Source organism: Echinops telfairi, unplaced genomic scaffold (assembly GCF_000313985.2).
Source record: "Echinops telfairi isolate 266 unplaced genomic scaffold, ASM31398v2 ScPeMD7_23;HRSCAF=83, whole genome shotgun sequence".
NCBI lineage: Eukaryota > Metazoa > Chordata > Mammalia > Afrosoricida > Tenrecidae > Echinops > Echinops telfairi.
Genome location: NW_022103920.1, coordinates 78,764,247 through 78,780,332, shown reverse-complemented (window position 1 = coordinate 78,780,332; position 16,086 = coordinate 78,764,247). Strand labels below are relative to the sequence as shown.

Here is a 16,086-nt window from a genome sequence, read left to right as displayed (position 1 = left end):
TAATTTGGGGGGGATTTTTAAATGAAATCTCAGACTGCAGACACTCTACAGAGCCCAAGGTCACGTCCCTGGTCTCCTGTGGGGATTTACATTCTTCGGATATAGAAGATGACAAGACTGTGAAGCCAGGCGGCTGAGCACCGTGCTCAGAGGGGTCCTGGCCTCGCAGTCCCGACAGGCAGAATGTTTCATTGGCGCACACACTGACAGAGCATGGGGCCAAGCAGGTGTGCGCATGTCCCGCGTTCTTCAGCAGTGCACGGCCAAGAGGAAGAGACAGCGGTGGCGAAAGATGGCACGTCTTACTGATCAGCTAACCGACATTTACAACCGAAGAAAGGAAAGGATGCCAGATGTGCTGCTCATCAGCCAGATGTACACACCGCGAGCCTTGCCTTTACAATTATGCAAGTGTGGCATGTTTAGCTATCTGATTTGCTGTTGGGCGGTATCTGAGTTTTTTACACAGATCAATGAGAGCTCATGAAGATGATTGTGTTCATCCTAAGTCTTTTACCCCATCAGAGGCTGACTGGGGTACGAAAACATAGGCAGCATTTCTGTTGAGACTATCAGGTTCCCTAGACATGCTGCCGTTTGAGCCAACAGCAAACATCCCCCTGGCCCCCATGTGTTGCTAAATCCCTGATGTGAACTGCTCGCTCATCTATCCAAGAAAGAAGAGGACGAAAACAGTCAAACGTGGCGTAAGGAAGGCAACCATCAGGCCAAGGTGGAAGAAGGTCCTGAAGATTGACAGGAAAGGGAGTTTCTCAGAAATTGACGGGATATAAAACCACGAAGAATAGGCTAGACACCTGCTTGGCTCGCGCTCTCTCGAGGCTAGGAGGAAGGAGGTGCCTTTAAAAACTATCACGAGCGAGTGAACCAGCCAAGAAGAAGGCAGAAGGTGAAAGTGAACTGCGAGTTAAATGAGGACAGCCGCGCTGAAATGCAATATCTCTTCACATCCTCAAAACAAAGGTCAGAGCGGAGCTGCGCTCAGAGCTCCGAGGTCGTCCGTCTTTACGGAAGCAGGGTTCCAGGATTCACATCACCTATCTTTTGATTACAGTTTGAGCACTTCAATCACTGTGACACCAAGAGCTGTGTGTGTGAGTGTGTGTGTGTGTGTGTGTTCATAGCGTATAAGAAGCTTCCAAAGCTGGTGGGAAAAGTGACTGGAAAGACAATAGATTTTTTTTATGTACTTTCTGAAAGCCCTTCAAGTGTGTAAATATCCATGCTTGTGTAGACACGTCACACCTCTAAGGTAACAGTCCATCTACCACTGACTGATGAAAACGAAAGTCGTTCCCTTTAACATAACAGGACAAGCCTGGCCATTATCAGCTTTTTAAACTGCGGAACGGGAAGTTCTAGCTTTCATACAATATGAGCCAGAAAGGAGGTGAGGATTAGAAAAAAGGAGTACAAGTTCAAAATAATATAACTGTCTACACAGAAAATGCTAAAGAACAAAGTGTAAAACTCCTTGGGAATGAATGACTACTCAATAAATAAATTAATAAATATCTCCCTATCTCTCCATCTCCCCACCCATCTATCCGTCTTTTCTTATCCATCCACGAAGATCGGTTAGAAAATTCCGCACAAACAAGATGACAGTGAGCAATGTGAAGGTCTCCCTGCAAACAGGTCATTTTGACTGACTGAAGAGATGCACCCCGTTCCTGGGGGATCTCCCTTATTTCAAAGATGCCAATTCCGCCCACCGTTATTAACAACGTTTAAACAAGTCTAGTAATTCTGAATGGGATTAGAGGACATTGCCATAGTGATGATATAGTTTCTATGGAATAAATATGGGTGAGAACAGTAAAGGACATTTAGGACAGGAGCGTATGGAGGAAGTATCACACCAGCACTTCAAACCACTGAAAAGCAGTTTTATCACAGCTGCTGTGAACAGGAGCAGCGTAGGCATTACAGAGCAACCAGATCTCTTGCCCATCAGCTCTCTCCTCGCATAGGAAATGGGCAGCGGGGTCTTGATCCAAGAGGGCAGCTGACGGCATCACTTTAAATGCAGGGCAGCGCACATGCAAGGCTGGGCAGTCAGTCACCACCTTTGGGAGGGACGCCTCTGTCTGTTTCCTGACCTATTGCTGCTGAATAGACTTCAATTCAGAGCATCCTTAAAGGGCAGAGTTTAACTGCCCCGTAGAATTCCCAAGGCTTTATAGAAACTACCAGGTCATCCTCCTCTGGTGGGGGGCTTGGTGGGTTTCACTTCTCTTGGTTCGTAGCAGAGCGCGTAACCACCAGGCCACCAGCACCCCTTTGCCTGTTGCCTACTCAGGCAGCAATGCAATGTGAACCAGCTCGTGTTTCCATTAGTCAACACGGAGCGGCTTTTGAATTGGTTCAGAGTCCCGATTCACACTATCAGGAAATAAAACCGTGTAGGTAAAGGAAAGAACATTAAAGATAGCGAATGTATCCCTCACACACCAAGTCAGTTTATAGATTCTCAGTGAATTTCTTATTTTAAATGTCAAAATGGCTTCAGAGTTCACCTGGGAAAGTAAAGGTACAAAAAAGTTAAGTAAGTACAGAAAAGGAAAGGTACCCTTCTACTAGATTCCAAAATACACCATGAAATTATTTTTAAAACCACAAATGCAGACAAACTGATCGAAGAAACATAGTACGAAGTCCAAAAATAGAACCAGTGGAGATGCTTAAAATCAGCAGTGGAAGGAGAGACTGCACTTGAGAAATGTAGGGAAGCCTACTTTTTTCTGCACACTCATCTTACACACCACTGAAATCTAGGGCTGCACAAGTACAGAGACCAATTTAAAACTTTCAGGATATTTTTAGAACCATGTAGTGTGGAAACATTTCTTAGAAAATCCCCAAAAGAAACAATCTGACAGACTTTAATAATTTGAATGAAAACTAGACATCATCATAAACCAACTTTACAGAATTATAATGAATTCTGACGAAGGCTGACATGTGAAACAGACAAGCCTATCGCCATATGTACCAGTACTCATGGAAGTAACCGTCGAGAAACCGAACAGCAGATTTCATTGGGCAAATTTGCAGCAAATGGCTACTTAAAAAGCTATCACCACTTTGAGCACTACGATGTGTCTGCCCCATATGCATGCAAAATCTGGATAATGAAGACTGAAGATGAATTAACATATTTAAATTATAGTGCTGTGAAGCATTTTGACTATATTATGGACTGCTAGAGAAAAAATGGACAAATTCGTCTTGGGAGAGGTATAGCCACAATGCTCCTTGGAAGTTGCAATGGTGGACTCGGTCTAACCTATTTTGAAGGGATTCATCTCTGGAGAACGACCTCATGTTTGCTCAAGTGGAAGGTTGTTGAAAATGAAAGACCGCCAACAAGTGACCACACAAATGGGCTCAACACAGCAATGATGGTGAGGAGGGCTCAGGACCAGGCAGCATTTCATTCAGTCATCCATTGTACACAGGTAGGGTCACCATGGGTGGAAATTAATGTGACAGCGCATGACGACAATGTATAATATATATCACTGCCTATGTATCAATATAAATTATAAAACATAATAGAAAATTTGGTAAAGGGTTTAACTAGACAAGGGGTGTCTTCTACAACTGGTCATTTGGGAAAAACGTGCATTTAAGTTAAAATAGCTTACTCCATACAGCAAATTCTTGATGAAGTATTGACATTTTTTTCTTCCCAATAACTCCCTGCCGTCATGTTGATTTTGATTCATAGCAAACCATATTACAGGGTAGCACTGCCTCTGTGGGTTTCCAAGACTGTAATTCTTTTTTTTTATAATTATTTTCTTAGGGGCTCATACAACTCTTATCACAATCCATACATACATCAATTTTGTAAAGCACATTTGTACATTCATTGTCCTCATCATTCTCAAAACATTTGCTCTCCACTTAAGCCCCTGGCATTTGGGTCCTCTTTTTTTCCCCTCCCTCCCTACTCCCCCTCCCTCATGAGCCCTTGATAATTTATAAATTATTATTTTGTCATATCTTGCCCTGTCCTACGTCCAAGACTGTAATTCTTTAAGGGAATTGAAAGCCGCATCTTTCTCCCAGGGGGTAGCTGATGGGTTTGAACTGCTGACCTTGTGGTTAGCAGCCCAATATCGAACCCATTATGCCACCAGGGCTGTAGAAGCCTTCTCTAATAGGATAAAAAAAAAACACCCCAGATAAAAACTTAAAATTTAGTGAGAGGCAAAAATAATTGCGTTTTGAATATAACTTTGAATGTGCTTCTATCTACATGGAAAGCCGAAGGGAACAACTGAATCGGAAGGAAACATGAGCTCTGATGAGAGAATAGATTTGTGGGCATCTTTTCTCCATGTTAGCACTTTTAAGCTCTTGACGATGAGCGCGTATTTCTTATATTCTCGTGAAGGTCATATGGACCAGCTAGATGACGACACAGATGAAACACTGGGCTGACACCGACACTTATCGAAGTTTTCAGCGAATCAGCGTCTGCCGTGCAGTCCCAGGATGCCCAGGAGAGAAGGCCAGAAAGGAGTTGTTTGTATCGCTGAGGTCAGCAAGAAAGAAGAAAGGCCGAGACTCTAGTCGTGAGACAGACCAGGAAGAGAGAGACGCACCCGCACAGATGTGGAGAGGAGGCCGTTGGCTTAGTGGAAGCAACTCAAGGACTTACATCTGGCCACCTGTCATGAGAACGTCACTACTGGACCGAGAGGACAGTCTGGACGCCAGCACGTTCTCAGTGTCTCTGCACTCCAGGACAGTCTGGACGCCAGCACGTTCTCAGTGCCTCTGCACTCCAAATGGGAACTAGCTTTGGATGGTGAGCATGGGTACGGGGGTGGCAACTGCCCATCATTGAGCCTGACCTGCCAGGTGGGCTCAACAGCCCTGTCCTACAGTTCGCTTCCCACGTTGCCAGGCTCCGAAGCTATGCAAAGGAGGTCTCAGTGCATCGGGCACTTGGAATCTTTAATACATTTGTTGAATGTAATGATATTTGAAACTAACACGGTGATTGGAATTTCTTCTTTAAAGGATTTTCAGTTAATAAATAGGATGTGAAAGGGGAAAAGTTGCCATTTTCCAGTTAAAAGGTGACTCATTTTATGCCATATTAATTCCCTGTCTGAGAGTTGCAGGCATGGTGCCGGCCAGTGACTTTTATCATGACCCAGAGAGCAATCCGAGTGGAAGATCCCATTCCTCTTCGGCAGTCTAAAGAAAGCGATCAATTTTAATAGGTAAGCATGAGATTATTTAATGAATAGTTCTGGGACAATGGGGCAGGTTACGGATGATCCAAAGCTTTAAAATAAATTCTAGCTTATACAGGATTAAATGCTAGAAAATGTGACTATAAAAATGATTCTACAAGCTCTAACTGACAACAGTGACCCTGAAGCACAGATGAGGAGTTTAGGCGGCAAGTAGTCTAAGCGAATGGAGACATAATTGGAGAATACACAATAAGGGTCAACGTGTGAAGAGGAACCAAGGCCACTGAATCGCACATGTGGAAACTGAGGGTATGTATGTTTGGCTATGTGTATTTTCATCACACACACAGAAGTATTAAAACGATTACCCAATAATAAATGTGAATATAAATTTGGTGTCGGTTTTGGTATAGGCTTCTCACTCAGCTCACGCCATCAAGTTCATTCTGACTTAGATTGATCTTACAGGGCAGGGCAGGACTGCCCCGTCTCACTCTCTCTGAGACAGGAACTCTTTTTGGAAGTAGAAAGTCTCATTTTTCTCCTGGATATAGACTTAACAATTAAAGTTTCTGTACATAAAACTACTATATGACTTGCTGGCACGGTGGTTAAGTGCTTGCCTGCTAACTGAAAGGTCAGCTGTTCAAACCCACCAGTCAGTGCGGCAGCCTGAGTCCACAGGTATCACAGCTTTGGGAACCTCAGGGGCAGGCAGTTCTCCTCTGTCATGTAGGGTCTCAGTGAGTCAGAGTACACACAGCAGCGGTGGGTTTAGGTTGGATAGATGAATATTAGAGTGTCCAAGTAGATAAACTATGTAATTATCTCAGAAGTTGCTGAAAAAAAAATTCAATACAAATTTCTCTGCTACGTCATATGTCCTGAATCAAAAGCCAACCTAAGACATGGCAATGAAACATCTAAAAAAACCCAGCTCTCCTATATGAGAAGGCTTCAAAAAGTTCATGAGAATCATGTGGTAACTATGCTGGGAACACAGATTACATGTATATGTAAAACAGAGAAAATTCCATTCTATTGGTGCAAGCGTAAATTGACACCAACTTGTTGGAGGTAATTTGTAATTCCTTATCAAAACTATAAAAATGCCAACCACATTTACACTTTGACCAAATAAAAATGGCTAAATATATATTCCTACACGTAGAATTACAAAATAAGCATGAAAAGACTCAAGGGGGTGTCTGCAGTCCACTCAGTGGCACACTGATACCACCTGCACCACAAATATTTCGCCCAAGGGCCCTGGCGGTGTAACAGTTCAGGGTGTGGCTGCTAACAGAAAGGTTGGTGGTTCAAGCCCACGGAAGACAAAGCCCTGGGGTGGCACTCTGTCAGTGTCAGTGCCAAGGAAACATAGGGAAGTTCTTCTTGGTCACATGGGGTGCCCTGAGCTGCAATGACTTGACAGCACCCACCAGCAGCAACTATCTACTTCTAGTCCAAGAAACCGGACTTTTCCAGAACAACATTCTGGTACTGACTTCCTGCCAGGAGTCTGCAGTTGTTGCCGGTTTCCTTCTAATTCGTGGCCTCTTGATGCTGTTCTTTTCTCACACGAAATCCCTACAGGATAACACAGAGGGCTCGAACCTGGACTAAGAGCCTGGGGCTAAGTCCTAGGATTTTTGAGTGTTTGTTATGGCCGCAGGACAGTTAAGTGCTGCAGTTTCTTTATCTCTGAAATCCTAGTTCTAGTTACTTCAGTGGATTGTAGCTAGAATTGTTAAAACGGTGCATTGCAAAAAACAAGGCACTTTATAAAGGCAAGGGGTTTGCCAGGTTCTCTTTCCTAACTCACAGTCTAAAACAAGATACCTTCTGCAGTTTTCAATGTGAAGACACCCTCTCCTTGCTCACTGGGTTGGAGACTTGGTCACACTGTGCATGAGCAATTTGGCTTATCTTTTCTCACATTACTTACTCCTATAGGAACACTTCTGAGAATAAAACCTGCAAGGATCACTTCATTCCCAAATCTGATCTATTGCCAAATACTCTTTAAGTTATTCTGACATCTCTCTTGGGTTTGCCACTTGCCCTGACTTCATTCCTTGGCCACTTCTGGGTTATTCCAAGAGTGAGCAATGTCCCTCAACACACTTTTCATATCACCACTGTTTCAATATTCTTACAAGAGGAATTTCCTCTTCTAAAATGTTACTCTCACTGACCCATAGGACTATGGGGCACAAAACTGGACACCCAGTGCGGGAATTGTGCCCATCCTGACCCCACCACACTGAGGTTAAAACACTAAGGATGTGCAACAGAACAGCAAGGGGAATAGAGCAACAAAGTCCCCAGGGAATACCAAAAATAAACTGCGGGGCCAGGGCGTGGCACCCCATCAGACTGGATAACACTCCTAAAGGTCAACAAGCAGACTTTGAACTATTTACAGGCATTTCTCTCTTTTTTTGGTCATTTTTTGTTGTTTTTCTTTTTTCTTTTGTTGCACTGTTTTGCTCTGTCTTCTTTTTTGTGCATATTATTATCTTATCTATATAGGTAAGATAGGCGGGATAAACAATCTGGAGGAGAAAACAATGGAACTGACATGGGAGGGGGGAGGAAGTGGGTGTTAATAAACTCAGGGACAAGGGAATAAGTGATCCAAACTCGATGGCGAGGAGGGTGTAGGAGGCCTGGTAGGGCGTGATCAAGGATAATGTAACCATCATCTCAGGAGACATCAACTGGCACAAAATAGTCCACAGCATACATCTAGACAATACAAGGCTGCTTTGACTACCATGGCTGTGTAGTCCGTTTTGAGATTGGGAAGTGTGAGGCTTACTACGTTGTTCTTCTAATTAATGAGCAGAAACCTATCAACTTCCTAACGTTGGCTGCTGTGCACTCTACTCTATGAACTTGGGTAAGGGAAGGCGATATACAATGATGGTGAAGTCAGCTTAACATTTCAAGGCAAAGAATACACTGGAAGGAGAGAAGAGATAAAGGCCACAAAACTAAGTGCAATTATACACAGTCCTATCATAACAGTAATCTGTAAGCATATACCCAGACTAACATGTAAACTGAGTAAGTGTGGGAAGGCAAGTAAGACTATACCCATGCATAAATCCATCTCGGTTTGAACAAGGTATTTCTACATAGTATGTTTTTACATATGCTATATTACATTCATGAATAGGGTAGAGCTCACAGTAGCCAAAGTTATTAAACCTTTGTAAGCCATAACCAGAGACCTTGAGGGAATGCATGACCTAACTCAGGACCACAGTCTCAGGAGACATCAACTGGCACAACACAGTCCACAGCATACACAATAGTATGCATCCTACATTGGTGAGTAGCATCTGGGGTCTTAAAAGCTTTCAAGTGACAATTTAAATTCCGAAGGAAAGAAAAGTAATAAAAATCAAAAACGCATGGAAACAATTAGTCCAATGAACTAATGGGTCATGCACACCTGTCTCTACAACCCTGAGACAGAAGAACTAGATGGTGCCTGGGTACCACTAGCAGCTGCTCTGAAAGGGGTCACACTAGAAGCTCTTGGATAGGGTGGGAGACAAATAGAGAACAGAACTCAAAGTGATAACAATGATCAGGCTCCCTGATGGAGACGGGCTGAACCCTTGGAATTATGGCTCTTACTCACCCTTCAAACTGGGAACTGAACTCATCAATGAGATGGACACTCCTTAGGTCAATCAACAACTCTGAACAATGCCATTAATGAGATGGACACTCCTTAGATCAATCAGCAACTGAGGCCACCAGGTGCACAGGGAGAAGTTCAGAAAGGGAAAACAACAGCAAAGAAGGGCAAATGGAAACAGAAAAGGCATCGGGATGAGTTCTGTTACATTTCAACCAATGGTCTGAAGCAAAATGCCTGCAAATTGTTGAGTGGGAAACCGATTGTAATGTAAACTTTCATCCAAATCACAATGTTTATGTAGTTTTAAAATTGTAAAAGAAATTACTGAATGTCCTTAAAACTAAATGACTGAAACCCAAACCTATGGGATGCATCCTGAAACAGAACCGTATCTGAGCTCTAACAGCAAATTTCACATCGTTTTCTTAGTAAAGCCAATGCTTCTTACTTTGAGCTGCAGCCGCACCCTGGTCAAAAAGAATTTCCAGCTACTTTCTTTGGAGTCCACCAAGCCGAGAGCACGGACTTCACTACGGATTCCAGAAAGGATCTTATCCATTTCTTCGTCACTGAACAGATCTGGTATTTCTCCTGCACCCACAAGAATGAAGAGAATTACTACAAGGCCTTCACGGTTTACATTTTACAGAGGCTGTGTTAACGCCTGATGTGATTTATAACACAACGTTTCAGCTTACGTGATAGGGGAAGCATTTGGGATAGAAGTGGAATGCCATTTTTCTTTTAACATTTCCAAGACACACAACACACTGAGGACATGCTAGGAGGCACACACCCATCAAGCCTGTGCATGTCGTCAAAGCATTTACTTCACCAAGGCCTCTCCAGGCCACTTCCCATCCACAAGCACACTGAGATACACCTCAAATTAGTTAGGTTTATATGTGTCTCCCCAAAGACTGCCCAGCAAACATCTCAAAGACAAATTATCTCTATTTAAAGTTCGCTGAAACTACAGATAATTTGTCACTGGGGAAGATCTTTCAAGGAATGCGTTGGTTTAATCACCTGATGCCAGCAAGTCATTAATCAGCACCAGAAAGCTCTCATCTAGAACCTGGGCATCTGGCAGCAGAAACACGGTGGGCATGTTCTTGGCTCCAGTTCTGATGTACAAATTGGCAAGATCTACCTGTAAGGAGAAGAGGCAATCACTCATGTGTGCTTAACCCGCTGATGTGAAGGAGGAAGCATGTGTGTGGGCTCAGGGAAGAAGTCAGGAAGTATAATGGGATAGCAGGACACGGGCCCTTCCCTCTGCTCCTAGTTTCTTTCCTCTCTGCAGCCCCGTCAGAAGGGAAACCAGCGTGCCGTCACCTCCATTACAAGCCCACGACAGCGCGGCTCAGGTGTGGGGCTTACTGGAACAAGGGGATGTAACAGGCACCAGCCTTTCTCTAGCAATCCGGCGAAAGGAAGTCTAGGGCACCTTTCCATAACCTACTCTTACATGGTATGTGGTTTTTCCTTCTTTATAATGTATTAATATTAAAAGCACATGGTTTGTATTTGAGGTGTGAAACAGCGCTTGTCACAAACCACAGCACTAGCTTGTAGGTACTATTGTGATTAAAACGCTTAAAAACACGGGAGAGTTGCTTGTGTTTTATTTTTCAAATCTTCTCCTCAAGTGGAAGAAATGTAATTGCACTTCCAAAGGGAATCCCTCTTCCCCACCCCTCTCTCCATGACACCAGGGATCTAATTGTGCTGAAGTGGAGCTTCAGTTGAGGCCAGGTAAAAAGTTCAGTTGAGTAAGCAAGCATTTAATATCTCATAGAAGATCAGAATATCTGATTTCTAATTGGAGCGTGAAGGTAAGACAAACTCTCATTGCTTGGAAAACTTGCCCCTTCTCTTCCACAGTTGGTGGGGAGGCCTGGCCAATGCTGAAAATCACAACTGGCACAGGTCAACGGTCTGCTCTTATTAGATCCACCGGCCAGAAAGTTTGAGAAGTACTGCCTATCACCCTTACTTACCCGAAGGTCTTGGATTCCGTATCCTTCCGTGAGAGTGATCTGAAAGACATCCAGGCTGCAAATGTAGGCGGCCAGCCGGGACAAGCTCTGCTTGCCGCAGCCTCCCACGCCGACCAAAAGTGCATGGCCCTGGGGGGTTCTTAAGATCCGGCTGATGCGGCACCTGGGGAGAGACGGCCCCTTCACTGCAGGAACTGCCAAGTGGTGTTGAACAAGGTTTCTTTAGTGGCGTTCATTTTCAGAGAAATATTTAGAGTAAATGCTAACTTTTCAACACTGCTCATGTGTTTCCCTATCAAGCACAGATTCTGCCTAAATGTCTGCCCTCTTACAACTCCCTTCCAAAATGCGCCCCCCCCCCCAAATTGGCTGCTCCTTCAGAGCTGAATGGTTGGACCCAGCAAACTGTCCCTACGTTGTCTTGAAAGCAGGGATTCAAACAGACACCTAGATGCCAGTGTGCACGGGGAGTATTATTCACAGCAGTCAAAAGACAAAGAAACCACGTAAGTGCCCAGCAATGGACGAATGGACTGAACACTTCTTTTGAAGTGTTCCATCCGTACAACAGAAATCTGTTCTGCTCTGAAAAGATATCAACTTCTGACACATGCTTCAACAAGGGTGAACTTAGAAAGCATGATGTGACGTGAAGTAGAACAGGGCAAACGGGGTCCAATATGTTATGATCCCACTCATCTGAAATGCCTACAACAGACAGATGCGCCGTGACAGAAAACATGTTAGTGTTAACTTCATGCTTAAGGGGTCTGGGGTTTCTGCTTGGGGCAATGAAGTACTTTCCTTAACAAAGTGAAGTACAGTATTGTGAGTGTGAAAATGGCTTGAAATGACAAAATGTGTGGTATGTATTTCCACATTTTTTAAAAATCAAGAAACAATATATACAAGGTCTTGGTCTAAGATTTAGATGTTTTGATTGTCGACAAAGAGCTCAATTCCACACCAACATCCAAATACAAGTGAGAATTGTCCTGGCATCAGAACACTTCGCTTCAGCTTTACTTCTGAAAGAGCGAACATCTCACATGGGGTTACCTCATGCGGGTCAGGTGTTGGTGCTGTAAGTGATTTTACTTCCCTCGCACTAATGAACCTTCCACAGGCTTAGAGGCCTCTCAAATAATTTTCTACCACCAATCCGGTCCCACAGCTTTAAACTTCCAGCCAGAACAATTAATCCCTTCGGTATCTCCCCAGGAAAATCCAGAATGCTGAAGCCACTGCTATCGTGTTTTCTGATGAGACTGCTTTAGTCGTATACACAGTTAAAAATAAGTTCGTTTTCACATTATCAAACTGTGAGGAGCCCTGGTGGCATAGTGGTTACAAATTGGGTCGCGAATGAGAAGGCCACCAGGTCGGAAACCCCCACCCAGCTCCGAGGGCGGACGAAGATGCTCTCTCCTCCTGTCAAAAGACACAATCTTGGAACCAACAGCGGGTTCCTTGCTGTTCTGTAGACTCCCTGCGGGTGGGATGGGCTTGACTGGGGTGAGAGGCTCTATGGGAATAAGTCACAATAACATTGCCAAATGAAGGGCGCTCACACCATTGGTGGGGAAATTCCATTAAATTTTAATTCAATTTTTCCCACTAACTTTTGAAGCCCCCTCATATTACTACTACAACCAATAAAATGAAATAAAAGAATATGAATAACCAAAAAAAAATTAGATGCCATCTTGTCTGTGTTAGGTTGCTTTTCTGAGATGAATTTAAAGTTGAACGACACACATGGCTTGTTTGCTTGTTTAAATAGTGTTTCGACAAGATGAAGTTGGGGGTCATTTATCTCTGCACCAGCACATGTGGGCATGTCTGAAAACCTACAGTAACTGCAAAGACAAGTGATTGTTGCAAGCACAGCCATTCCGCCCCGTTTACTTTATGTGACCCTACAACAAAACCACCTCGAAAAAGCCACAACATTGCTCTGAGACGAGTGAGACCCCAAGCAAACAATCGTCTTAAACTACGCTGTGAGCGCTGTACCTCACAGGATTCTGGACGTGGCAGTCTCTCTCCACCGCCTTGGAGGACATCCTGAAATCACCTCTAACACGGAAGAAATCAGCAGCAAGCTCGTATCCCTGATCAGAGGAAGAGCCCCCTCTCAGGCCTGGGGAAGCCCGTGGTGAAAGACTGCCGGGGAGGATCCTGTCCAGTGCTGGGAGGATGTCTGTCTCACCTGAGTGGTGGTAGGCAGTGCATGCAGTCAGGGCATATGAATCCAACCAGAATCGGTGTGGCAGCTATTTGACGCCAGAGGAGCCCTTGGGCACAGTGGGTGACACGTGGGACTGATTTTAAGGTCCGCAGTTCTAGCCCCCCAGCCTCTACAGGAGACTGAGGGTTTCTATTCTGTGAAGAGTTAGAGCCTCAAAAACCCACAGGGGCACTTGGTCGTTCGTTTTCTGGTTCTTTTCTTGAATGCCTTGGTCCTAAGTTTTAACTAAAATTCCCGTTGTCTCTATAGCCACAGGATCATAAACGCTACAGGGACTAGTGAAATAATCAATACTGATGAACTGGGCGCCAGTGGTTTTTCTTAGGCTAGGCATTTTGAAGAATCATGTCTGAGATGAATTCTTTTTTCCTTTCTCTTTCTTTTTTCTCCTCTCTTCCTGCCCTAGTGGCATTGTGGGTGGCTAGCCAAAACCACAAACAACTCAACAGGATGGAAAGATGATGCTTTCTGTGCCTGTAATGATCGACAGTCTCAGAAACCCACGGGGAAGTTCTGCCCTGTCCACAGGGGAGCTACGCATTAGAATATGCTTGATGGCAGTGAACCTGTTGTCTCGTAGTTTGGCGTCCCTTCTTTGCATTCATCTTTCCTTCTTTATCTCCATGTTTTTATTTTTAAATCATTTTATTGGGGGCTCATACAACTCTTACCACAATCCATCCAGCCACCTATTGCGTCAAGTACTTTTGTACATTTGCTGCCGTCATCGTTCTCAAAACATTTCCTTTCTACTTGAGCCCTTGGCATCAGCTCCTCATTTTTCCCCTCCCTCCTCATCACCCCTCCCTCACGAACTTTTTGATAATTTATAATTTATTATCTTGTCATATCCTACACTGTCTGACCTCTCCCTTCGCCCACGTATCTGTTCTCTGTCCCCCAAGGAGGGGGTTATATGTAGATCCTTGTGATCGGTTCCCCCTTTTTACCCCATCTCCCCTCCACCCTCCCAGGATTGCCACTCTCACCACTGGTCCTGAAAGGATCATCCGTCCTGGATTCCCTGTGTTTCCAGTTCCTATCTGTACCAGTGTACATCGTTTGGTGTAGCCAGGTTTGTAAGGTAGAATTGGGATCATGATACTGGGGGAGGGGGGGAGAAGCATTTAGGAACTAGAGGAAAGTTGTATCCATGCTCCTCTCTCCATTTCCCCCGAGCTGTGGTCAACTTGACCTTCTGTGTCTGGAACATTCCAAGCCAATTCCTGTGCCGGGGTCACAGGAGATGTGCTTGTGCTTTAGAGTGCTTTTCCCTCAGAGCTTCGCATACTTCCTGCTGATCCTTTTCATCATCCCTGGAATGTCACCTCTACCCACAAACAGAGAGCCTCAGGTCTTACTTAACAGAAGCAACCTGCTTATTTTTTTAGCAGGACACATCACCCTCTTAGGAGTTTCTTGCTTCTTTGTTAATTTTCTTGTAAGTACCTATTTGTACTGTTGAAATGTACGCCCAGTTAGAGAGAGAACCCGTGTGTCTTGTTTGTTGCTCTGCCCTGAGGGCAGGGTGCTTACAGGACACTACGTATGTAGTGTTTGCATCTCGCCAAGGTGCCCAGTCCAGAAGGTGAGGGAGAGCCTGGCCAGCCAAATGCCACACCACGACGGGGAGCTTTCTCAGCCAAGACAAGTACTTGTGTTTCTAATGTGCAGCCTTCTGGTACAGGTGTTATACAGGAAGCCAGCTCCCCCGACAACAGAAACTGCTTCACCGATGGACACAGGTTTAATAGATTTGAGTCCAAACTGTCGCCTGTAAACTTTGACCTTATGCATTTTGGACAAATTAATCTTTGGTTACATAACAGGGTTGTCACAGGATGGCATTTCTGAAAGTAACACAAGATGTTATTAAAGGCGTGACAGCATAATGACACTTCTATATTTTTATATCACATGACGACCCATAGTCAAGCACGGATAGACTATTGACAGGGTGGACACCATAGTCATTTCTATGTTAGTGAGAAAACAAAACAACACAAGAAATAAAAGACCCAAACCGCAATGCGTCAACTCACACATGCTGCACGGCATCTTCAAATAAGACGAGGCGCATGGCGGCGTGGAGCTCGTTGTAGCTGTCTAAGGTTTCCGTGAGCATCGTGCTCAGTGCCGCCCCGTCCTTCACCTGCAGGTAGCGGGGGTCTCCCCTGCCACCAGCAAAGTGGCAATAAATCAGGGGCTGTTGAAGTAGCACGCGAGAGTCCACACCCTGCAGATCAGGGAAGAGAGCGAGGGTTAGGGCAGCCATCCAACATGGCACACGGGGAGCAGGGGAGACGCTTAGCATCGCTGCTGTGAGTCACCGTGAAGCCGGCTCTGACTCGTGGGGGGGCCCGCGGGGTGTCAGAGTACAAGGGGGTGTCAGAGTGCAAGGGGCTGTCAGAGTGCAAGGGCTTTCGGGCTATGATCGTGTGGAAACAGATTGCCTGTCCTGTCCACCCAGGCACCGGGAGTGGGTGCTAAGCCCAACCTTAAGCTGGTCCTCACGTGCATGACTGTGGTTCCCACATGAAAGCGTCCACATAGGAGTAGGTGGGTGGGGTGTTCCCAGGTACAAAGTACACATCGGCTCCTTCATTAGCTGAACTGTTGCTGTCCCAGGAAAAGAAGCTCTCACCCCCTCCCCTAGTTTGGGCCCAATGTCAAGTCTTGCTGGAGCAGTCAGGAGGGCCGGACAGCCATCCACCTACTTCAAAATATTTAGAAGCCGTTTCCAACATTTTTTTCTGAAACAAATCACAATCCTTTTTGTCTATCAGTTTGTCTCCATAAACACGGGACGACTCATGAAGCCACAAGCGTATTAAATCATCTGAGACTTGTAAGCATTCCGGAGATGCAAATAAAATCCCCTACAAGGCAAGCACAGAAAAACATGCTTTCAGCTCAGAAGCTGATGGTATGCCA

At 44.8% G+C, this 16,086-nt stretch overlaps 1 protein-coding gene across 1 annotated transcript in view; it reads right to left on the bottom strand.

The window, feature by feature from the left end:
- The window catches only part of DNAH11 (dynein axonemal heavy chain 11), a 330,595-nt gene that overhangs the window by 128,675 nt on the left and 185,834 nt on the right, over positions 1 to 16,086 (bottom strand). The window contains 5 exon segments of the mRNA XM_045288657.1: positions 9,347 to 9,489; positions 9,928 to 10,051; positions 10,902 to 11,064; positions 15,195 to 15,388; positions 15,870 to 16,031. Coding sequence (XP_045144592.1) covers positions 9,347 to 9,489; positions 9,928 to 10,051; positions 10,902 to 11,064; positions 15,195 to 15,388; positions 15,870 to 16,031 — 786 coding nt within the window.